This window comes from Lotus japonicus, chromosome 4 (assembly GCF_012489685.1).
Source record: "Lotus japonicus ecotype B-129 chromosome 4, LjGifu_v1.2".
In the NCBI taxonomy this organism is placed as follows: Eukaryota; Viridiplantae; Streptophyta; class Magnoliopsida; order Fabales; family Fabaceae; genus Lotus; species Lotus japonicus.
Genome location: NC_080044.1, coordinates 36,013,616 through 36,024,369, shown reverse-complemented (window position 1 = coordinate 36,024,369; position 10,754 = coordinate 36,013,616). Strand labels below are relative to the sequence as shown.

Here is a 10,754-nt window from a genome sequence, read left to right as displayed (position 1 = left end):
AAAATCTGAGTGTGGTCCTTCATGAAAACCGGAGCTTAAATCAATTGATACTTAGCACACAAGTCTCTCAACCCCTTGTTATTTTAGAACTTTTTTTCTTTTTTTTTTGGAACTCCATCTGTACCATGGAGTTCATTTTCTCATTTTCTCTTTTTTTTTGGAACTCCATCCAGGCATGGAGTTCATTTTCTCTTTTGAATTTTTTTTGAATTTTTTTCTTTGGGGCAAGAGACAATTGCACTTTTCATAAACTAGCTCAATTAAGATTTAAGAACCACAACTCCCCATTTAATCCAACCAATCATCCAGCCCAATAAACAAGGTAACAATAGAATCTCCATAAGGCTCAAAAGGGTCAACTAGGGACAAAGATGTTATAAAACAAATTCTGAAGTCCAAGAAAACCTACTAGTCTCAAAGATGCAAGTCTCATAAAGCTACTCTCAAGGGTGAGAGAAATGAAACACAGAACCAAGAAGTGCAAGTGAGTCAGGATCCTCCAGGGAAATTATATAGTGAAGGGTCAAAGATGGACCCTTGTGGACTCACTTCAACTCTATCATCAAGACAACACATAGAAGACCGAAGTCTCTCCCTCTCTTTCCCAAACATACAATCACTCCCCAAAAGAAAGCACAAAGTATCCACTTAAAAACATTTTCAAAACCAGCATCATGTGAGTGAGTAAGACTTGGGAACATGTCATTTGAGTAAAGGGTATAAAGACCAAGGTATAAAAGACTCTATATAACAACGCATGATAAAATTGGATAAACAAAATCTATAAAAGAAAAATATGCAAAAATGCATGGACTAAAACTCAGGGTAAGAAAAGAACCTCCTTCCAAGTGATTGAGTGCTCCAAGTGTTCTCCACTTTGGCTTTTATTTCCTGAAAAACTAGAAGAAGAAGAAATGTAAAACAGAAAAAGAAGATCCTGTGTATCAACTTATCAACTCATGACCAATGAATCTAATTAAAATTAAATTCACTAGTTGATCCATTCTAGGTCAGGTTCACAGAATTCAAAACCTCAAATCATGTTATAATTGATCAGGTCACAACAAGAACTAGGAACAAGAACGAATCAGTTAAATTGATACATAGGAACAAAACAGAAAAAGAACATGGGTTGTTTCCCATTCAGCCCTAAGTTAGAGTCTTAGGTAGACTATACTTCAAACTCGTAACATAAACCAAAAATCACAAACAATCCCCGGCAACGGCGCCAAAAACTTGTTGGTAAATCCGCAAGTGTACGAATCCACCCGGTTTTAAATATCGAACCACAGGGATTGTGAGTGACTAAATTCGGTTTAAGCCTTGAGTATGAATGTTTGTTTTATTGAAATAAAGATATGTCGAAGTAGCAAAGATAAAATAAACAAAAACTCAGAAAAGAACATGCTTTGGGTTCTTGCTCAACTAGTCAATTTAAGCACATCATTCTAAGCACATGTTCTCATGGATCTCTCCTTGATGCTATAGCCTAATTATTCACTTATTGATTCCTCACATAAGCAATTCTCCCATACTAAAAGCTAAGCTCAATTCCTTGTGTACTTAGTCATTTATATGAGGTTTTATATCATGTAATTTTAGGCCAACAAACCCCAACCCTTCCTCTATTCCTAGTAGCCAAGATTGAACAAATCGGTTCCCTAATCTATAACAAACTTCCATTCTGATTATAGACAAGCATAAAGCAAGCATGCATACAAGCTTAGATTGAAATTCAGAGAATGGGATTCAAGGAAAGAAGAAGATCATGTGGGAAAGAACTTAAGATTATAACTCAAATATGAAAAGTCTTACATGAAAACCAAAGCATAAGAAGAGAGATTAGCCAAGCATGGCAAGAACCTGAATTACAAGCTTGGAAGCCTTCTCTCACTCTCCTAGATGTTCCTCTCCTTCTAAACTTATGTATAAATGGAATGGGTATCAAAGATTACAAAAGAAAACCACTAAAAACCTATTTATAGGCAAAAGGGGCGAGTTTACTGCCATCAGGGCGCTCAAGCGCCAGACCAGGGCGCTCAAGCGCCAGCATCAGATGCTGGCAGAAAACACCTACTGTTTAGCTGGCGCTCAGGCGCCAGACAGGGGCGCCTGAGCGCCCGTGCTCGCCCAAAAACCCCTTGAACTTCATTTTAACTCCATTTTAATGCCTCCTTACTCCACTTTAATGCCTCCTTCAAGTCTCCAAACCTCTAGACACTCCCTCTTCAGCTGTTACAACCTGAAAACTTGATGACAAAGCTAGGAAAATATCTAGAAATTCAAAGGTTAGTTTTGCACAAAGGTTCCAAAACAAGTGGAAATTGCCTAGGACTCCTAAACTCTAATAAAATGCAACTAAAGCCCTTATAAAACTACAAAATTACTAAACTAATGCAAATGCACAAATAAAAGTAAAAATGCACGAGAATGAATGAAACACTACATGAGACACACGAAAAGACTCAAAACTAGCAAAGAAATTACCCAAAAAACACTACTAAATCCGGGTCATCATTGCTCTTTGGTCTTTAACTCAAGATGAGTTTAGCTTTTGAGTCAGAGTTAGAGACTGTTTGTCACACACTTAAATGAAAAACGTTAATGTACCATAATTGTTCATACATAATAATAAACTTGTTATCATCAAAACATAGAGTTATACTGTAACGCCCCGATTTCTCGAGGGTCACTTTAGTAACCTTTTGAAAAATTAAACATGCTGACTAAACTTTCAGAGTTCCAAAAATGTGAGTATATTGTTTTTCCAAAGCATGCTCTAGAAAATGCATAGTAATTACCCAATAATAGATAACTTTATATCCATAAATATGCGTACAAATAAGTCTTTAAAATGAATATCAAAAGACTTCTTATGCCCGACAAGCTCTTTGTGATCTCCATATTGGGTAGACCACAAAATAGCAAAACATCGGATCCTATCCTTCGTCTAAAACCAAAAGAATACAAACTCATATGATCATCCTACAAGTTTCAACCAACAACGGTAAGCTTTCTACCCAAAAGGCTCAAGCCTTACACAAGACTTTATTCCTCCTCTGAGGGATTCTCCTTGACAGTCAAACAATCGATCTCTGAGAAGATCTGCAACAGGGTTCTGGCATCAGCAGACATATAGTCAATCCCACGAACGACTTGCGGTGAGCTTCACCGAGCAGATACAAAGGCATGGCATCTTATCATATTATCATGGGTCCTCCTCATCAGCAACATCATTGTGTCTCCCTCAAAAGCATGGTACTTGATCTTGCCGTCGTCCATCACCTGGCAGTCGCCGGCCGCCCAAACACAAGCAACACATACAATGACGTGCGAGGGTCAACTTCCAAAATATAGGTATATATACATAATAGTAGGTCACACAATATACACACCATCACATACTTATACGTTTCACGCTTACTCACGTAGATCTATCGATCACGTGGCTTACGTAAAATATGAGGGTTGTCCATGACAAACCCCTCAAACACTCATAACAAATCAACTAATTCATATAAGGTCATATCCCAAATCATATGACATCAGAACAGTATAAATAGATCATGTGAATAACAATTTATGACAGTATAATTAATATCATGTCTTATATCAGGTTATCAAATCATATATAACAATTAACCATCATCACATTAATGAGTAGAGTTAGATGCATGGTATGAAGTGCAATGTCATGCTAAAAAGATGCTCCGGAAAATATAGGTTGGGCACCATCGAGTCAGTCCTAACACATGCCTTGTGTTTAACCATTTCCGCCCGCTATGCCGAAGAAACACTTTTGGTGTTCTTCTTATGTGAAGACCCGACCTTATGACCGTTTATGGCTTCACCGAGGCCCGACATCCCATCGCGTTTGACCTCAAAATGTATGCATGGTGCAATATGATTAGCCAAACAACGTATCGTCCTCACAACGCGAAGTGTCTAGCTAAAAATATTGTCTCAAAGAAACACCTGAAGGTAAACGTCGATTCATCGACAAAAAGCTTCAACAAGTTAGAGTGCTAACCGTACTTAGTGACTTTTCCCGTCACTCAGGCTCATCTACTAGACAACCAAACAAACTGCTCAACGAGCAAAAGAAGGTGCTACCGAACTTAGGGACTTTTCTAGTTACCCCGGCTCATCCCTTGGATAACCAAACAACTGCCCAACGATCAAAAAGATGCTACCCGCACTCAGTTTTTCCTCAACACTCAGATCGTCGACTTTTCCCGTTTTCCAAACTCATTTGCAACTCATAAGTCTTCTTCAAAAGGTTCTTATTAATTATTAAAAGCATTCTAATTTGAAATAGTCCATTATGGAATTTATTGACAAAATCAAAGTTCTATTTATCTTTTCGTTTCAAAGTCCTAACTAGTCAAAGGTTCCCAATAACCTCCAAGTGTCATCCCCGGGAAAAGCCTTAAACCTCAACACGGCTATGGCTCAGACCTCTTGTTAGAGCTTGCCCATAATTCTTCTCAAAACCATGTCATCGACATGACATAACCTAATGCTTCCCGCACTCCGCAATCGCGTAAACAAGCATTAGTTCAAGTCAGCACAATCCAACAAAACATATGCACAAACATCAGGAACTTAACATGAACAATAATATGCAATTCAGTTCAACAGAAATCATAACAACGACCGAAGCCTCAGCAACAACGATATAAGCAAATAAACGTCTATCGACACCTAAAGCAGTATCTATCAAGTAAGTTGTCCTCACAACATTCATATAGCATATTTTCAAACAATATAATAGCTGAAGCGAAGTGCCCTCACCTTAGTCATTTCCTTTCTAAGTTGCGATTTCGATCCAATCACGTCATCGCTCCTCGTATGGGCTCGCTTTCCTTCTATTCTTTAGCTTTGACACGAACGCATTTTAACACTTCGTATCAAATCCCAAGTTCTGGAATTTTCCGGCGAGAAGTCACCGGAGAAGATAAAGTTCACGGCGGTCCTTGCACAGCGAAGGTAATCGGAAAACATAGGAGAGGAAGGGCTCGCGACGGTCACTTCCTCCTTCCCGTGGTGGTGCTCAAACCCATGCTCATGGAGCTCGCAAAACAGGCTAGAGAATAAGAAAGCAAGGATTGTTTGAGAAGAGAATGAGAGAGCCAACAGAGAACGAAGAGGAAGAAAGAAAGTGAAGTTTGATGATGGTGGTGATGCTCACTGTTACACCATTCTCTTCATGATGGTGCATGTGACTAGCACAAGGAGCATTGCGGCTTGACACAGGTTGTTTTTATAATACAGAAATATATGTGTGTGGCCTTTCAATTGAACTTATTCTCCTCGGTTCCTCATAGGGACAAATTGTGAGCTATTTATACTATTTGAGGAATGGTATGTGTGATCAGAGAAAAAGAGGCTGATGATATCTCTTATGTTTATCCCATGGAAGAAATGATATTATTAATTTAATTATTTTGATGTGCTGTCCAATAGGAATGAAAGATGGCAGCTCATTGCCATGCATTTTTTTACACGTATAACGTTTGAAACTTGGGTCTTCCACAAGGGTTCCACGACTTCATTGTCAGGATCGGAGGATGGAATTTGCGAGGCCACCATGGGATAAGGATGAGACTAAATTAAGTGGGTATAAATTAGTTTAGGTAGTGTAGAATTTAACTCTTAAAGTTAAAAGAAAAATATAAGATGATATATTATTATACCAAAAATTATGAGGAGCTCTAGGATATATTAGAATATAAATTAAGATCACTTTAAACAAGTTTAAGTGATAAAAAAGAAAGTGTTAACAAAGTATTATTATCAAATTACATATATATGTCTATATAGTTTTCTTCTATCTTTCTCATCATTCTTATTCTATTTTTTTTTTCCTTTACTATCTAAGCTATCTGTCGAAGGTTTTCAAGAGAGAAAGTGAGCATTTTGAATTAAGAGGGGCCTAGAGTTTGAGGTGTCATGTGGTGAGTGATGGTAGGGTGTGTGTTGTCATCTTTTCAGTGAAGAGTTGGGACGTGGTATCCAGGGCCGTGTATAGAGTTTTTGGGGTCTAAGGCAAAAATATTAAAGTGATTTTATTTTGACAAGAATTTGAAAGAGACCTGATATATCATATCAATTATCAATTTTTATATTAATCTTCTAGTTTTTTGAACTGCGAAATCATTTATCAGAGTTTTATATAACAAAATAAATAAAAAGGGTTATGAACAACAAAACCAGGAACACAATGAATGAAACGATGTGAGATTTTGCAACACTTTAATGTCAAATATCTCATTTAATAATTTACTTTAACGTGAAAAAAAATTCTTTTTTTAGAGAATAACTATTATGAGGAAGAGAAATTATTTTTTTCAATTGTGAGAAAGTAAAAATAACATAGATTTTATTTACTTATTTTTTGGAAAATGTAAATTTGTTAATATAAAATACTACTACTAATAACTATCAAAGTTGCACTTCTAAGTTTTCACGTTGCATTTCCTATGTTGCCATTGATATTACTTAATTTTTTATTATTTTATTACATTTCTTAAGTCTTAGTAGTAAATCTGTATGTGCTAATTTTTTTGGGGCCTTAAATATATTGGGAGGCCTTAGGCAATTGCCTAATTGGCCTAGTGGTGTACACGGCCCTGGTATCTTCAGACTAGCCACGAAAATTATGGCAAGGAAATATAATATTCAAAATATAGTAATTAAGACTCTTTCAGGTGAAGTAAGATAAAAGTGTAAGTATTAATTTTGATAGTGTAGGATTTAACTCATAGACTTAAGAGAGAAATATAAGAAAGATAAATCATTATCCTAAAAATTATTAGGGACTCTATGATATAATTTAATATTACTTTAAGCAAGTATAAATGATCAAGGAACAAAGTATTTAACAAAATATTATTGTGATCAGTTTATGTTTATATGATTAATTATATTTTTCTTTCTTTCAACTTACTCACTTACATGACTCTCATTTTGACATTCGTATTATTATTATTATTTTCATCATTTAACTTTAATTTTCTTTTTCTTTTTCTTTTTCTTTTCTTTTAAATTAGAAAATAATAATAATACTAATAATACACTCATTTATATAAACACACAAGGTACAATTAACACATCAACTAAAGCTTAATAGCGTTTATCGCCATTAAACCGATAAAGAACTAGTTAATTAATCTCATAAATTATACGGGTCTTACATGTACCACTTGACCAAATCTTGGTCTTACATTAAGGTGTTTAACCATTTGATGCCCAGTACCATGTCTCACTACTACAGAAAAGACCTTTTGCCACGCCTCAATTGTCACGGTTATAGGCGGAACCGTAGCAAAAGGTCAATTACCACGGTTATACACGGAACCGTGTAATAGGGTATAATATTTTATTATATTTTTTAGGAACCGTGGCAAATAGACAATTTTTTTGAGATTTCCACTTAATCAGTACTCTCATTTTTTCCCTACCACTCTCCAAACCCTAACCCTCTCGATCTGCAATCACTCCACCTCTCCCTCTCGTTCGTCCTTCTCTCGCTTCTCGCTTCTCGCTTCTCTCTCTCTCTCCTGCTCCCTCTCGGTCGCACGCGTCCCTCTCCCTCTCCTTCGCACGGTAAGTTCCACTTCATCAAATTAATTTCTCAATTTGATCTGATTTACTGATTCCCTTTTGAAATCATTTTGAATGATTGAGGAATTGTCAATTTTATTGGGATTATATCTCGATTCTGTTGGTTTAGGGTTCAAATTCTCTGATTCGTTATCCTTGAGTGTTAATTTGATTTCGACATCTATATTTTTTGCTAGGTTTCTCTTTGTTAGGGCCGCGACGGCATCGTTTTGGAGCGGCACTTCGGTTTCGTTCTCGTGCACGAAGTATTCCTGGTAAGCAGTAAGCTATCATGTTTGTTTGGTTGAAGGTGAAAGGGGTTTTTTGGGTTTTGCTTTCTACTTCGTTCCTCACTCTCTCTCTCTCTCTCTTGTGGGTATTTTTGTGGCAACTGAATTTGGTTTAGTGCAGAAAAATTAGTGTTGTATGTTTTAGCTTGTTTTTGGGGAGAATGCTTAAAGGAACCAGAATGGTTTAACATATATGAGTTCAGATTTGGTTGGGATGAAATTGCGTGTTGGGGGTTGGTTTGTTAATTCCCATTGGATTTTCTTTTGTTAAAGTCTAAATTATTTTCTCTAGAAAGTTTACAATTCCATGCTTGTGTTGAGATTAACCATTGTTGGAACTTTTGGCAGAAGTACAAGCTCTGAGGGAATGCATTGAAAAGAGAAAGCAAGAAGTACGCAACTCACACAAGTAAGAATATAAACCAATTGCTTGATTGATCACATAAGATGGTTAATGCTAATGTGTAAATTCAATGAAGAATAGCAATACAAGAGTAGTAATACTATACTAGCTACATAAAATAACATGGTTAATGCTAAGTTCTTTTTGTGCATTATTCTATGAATGGATTGAAAACCCAATTTTATGCCTGCAATGCTGCAACCGATCTGATATATCTATTTGTTGATTCCTGGTATTCTGAGACTTTGAGGGGCAAGATTAATACTTCTACAATATGTAATTCAAGGAGGATTGCGTAGGGGAATGCGTTGTTAGTTGGCATAATGGTAGGCTCTCAAGCTAGTGCAGGGGAAGGTTTGAGGGACGTGTTTTCCCTTTCGATGGTTCTTTTGGTACTTAATGAACCATAAGGATAGTTCTTTTGGTACTTAATGTTCCATAAACTATTTCTTTGCTACTTCTTATTATGTTTTTCATATTAATAAAGAAAAGAAGAGAATATAAAATTGATACTATTTATACATGTTCTGCATGTTTTTTTTTTCTTTTGATTTTAGTTTCTCTGGTTTTGATTTGGATAGCTTTCTGGTAGTGACATGAGATCATTCTGGTTGGCCAAGAACAAGAGCGTTTTAGATTGCTTGCTTGCTGAATCATCTTCCATTGTGTGCCTCCATGTACCAATTCCTCTCCTTTCTCTTTAGTTCTTTCCAAATTCCTAGTAATATCATATGTTAGATTTTTCTTCTATGAAATTGTGTAATATGCTTTTGCAGGTTGTTTCAAACATAATTAAGTCCCCAAATAGAAAACATGAAGGTAGATGATGTCTACATGAAGCTAACATAGAGGTCATAGTTTTTCAGTTATGTTTTTTTCGTGTTTAATTTGCATCTCGTCCTAGCCTTTGAATCCAAAGAGAGAAAAACATGATAGGCTAAAAATTACAACATCACACCTATTTGTTGTTTGATTATGCAGATTGAGTTTTTCTAATTCTTGCTACTTATTCTAAATTCCTGATAATCAACAGGTTGTGACTGAAGCAGCATCACAATGCTCAGGCATCAACAAACAAACTCAGAGAAAACGGTATGTTCATTTTCGAAGTTAAAAAATATTCCTCTGTTTCAGTTTTTCCCTCTTCACTTTTTGATGTTCTGGGTGCCTTATGAGTGCTCTTTTGTTCTCCTTTCAGTTGAGTCTACTTCTTTACCTCTTCCAATGTCTGTTCCCAGCTGGCCTGGTGGGCTTCCTTCCATGTTTTGTGTGCTAATTTTCTATTATATAGGGTACTCATATGTTTTTGATGTTCTGGGTGCCTTATGAGTGCTCTTTATCTCTTATGTCTTACATGTGTTTTATTAATTACAGTTCTCCAAAGGGCCAGTTGGGAGTTAAGTTTAAGCCATTTTCAAAGGTAACTTCTACATGTGCTTCTATGCGTGTACCCCTGGGTTTCTACATTCATTGTCATTGCGCTGAGTAGTTCATGGTTAGGAATATTTGTTATTCTTTAGAATATTTACTGCAATTTAAAGCTGTATATAAAAGATCCATCATTTTGAAACTTAAGATTGTCCACACAATTTGTTGTGCAAAACTCTTCATATTTTTCATGTTGTTTTAGTGAGTTACACTCGCTAAACTTAGAGATAATTATCCTCATGGATTTGATACTTCACTATGTTAAAGTCCTTGTCACGATCTAATTCAAATACCTCATACCATAGTTATTTTAAACTAATAAATCCATATTATATTTTCTGCATTTCAGTTTCATTCTTGTCAAATGAATACTCATCTAATATGTAATGCTGAAGCAAAAGGCATGTAACTAAGCAATCTTACTAGCCCTTTTTATGTGCAGTCCTTGTGGGATTATGTTCCTATGTCTGACTGTCTTGTTATTAATCATGGGGAATTCATGTACAGTCCTCTCTGCTTTACAGTTTCCTCCATGTTACAAGAACATCAGTTTCTGGATCAATGAATCATTTACTGAAAACAATCTGTGTGAAGTTCTCAGAGGAATGGTGCTAACAAGGTCTTTGAATATTAGTCCAAGCAGAGCTCCACGGTTCCATGGCTCATAATAATATGTAAATAGACATAATTAGTGAGGTAGAGGACATTTTTTCTATTTATTTTTGTTACTAGTGTATTATTATTCATTTCCTTTAGCTGCTACATTGTTGAGGTTACTTTTTTATGAAATTTGGTGGCTGCAATTAGACTCAGTTACTTTTTATGAAATTTGGTGGCTGCAATTTAATGCAATTGGGTAGTTGACTGTGGCAATATGTGGCCTCTATTGCCACGGTTAAATGGTTGTGGCAATATGTGGTCTCTATTGCCACGGTTAAGTACGTAACCGTGGCAATATGTGGTTTCTATTGCCACGGTTAAGTACGCAACCGTGGCAATATGTGACCTCTATTGCCACGGTTGACATT

At 36.1% G+C, this 10,754-nt stretch overlaps 1 protein-coding gene across 33 annotated transcripts; it reads left to right on the top strand.

The window, feature by feature from the left end:
* The first annotated feature begins 7,429 nt into the window (after positions 1–7,429).
* LOC130713679 (uncharacterized) lies at positions 7,430–10,554 on the top strand. 33 transcript variants are annotated; one of them, XR_009010964.1, is made up of 9 exons: positions 7,432–7,608; positions 7,803–7,880; positions 8,244–8,304; positions 8,880–8,975; positions 9,075–9,117; positions 9,332–9,390; positions 9,497–9,590; positions 9,673–9,718; positions 10,169–10,554. XR_009010964.1 is itself a non-coding variant. In XM_057563469.1 (7 exons), the coding sequence occupies exons 4-7, from the start codon at positions 8,895–8,897 to the stop codon at positions 10,392–10,394; spliced, it is 330 nt and encodes a 109-aa protein (XP_057419452.1). In that variant the 5' UTR covers positions 7,432–7,608; positions 7,803–7,880; positions 8,244–8,304; positions 8,891–8,894; the 3' UTR covers positions 10,395–10,554. The 33 variants fall into 33 exon arrangements, 7 of the variants coding, with proteins under 7 accessions (XP_057419452.1, XP_057419450.1, XP_057419456.1 ...); XR_009010962.1 differs by having other exon boundaries at positions 9,075–9,163; XR_009010960.1 differs by having other exon boundaries at positions 7,433–7,608; positions 9,075–9,163; positions 9,497–9,544.
* Positions 10,555–10,754: the final 200 nt, after the last annotated feature.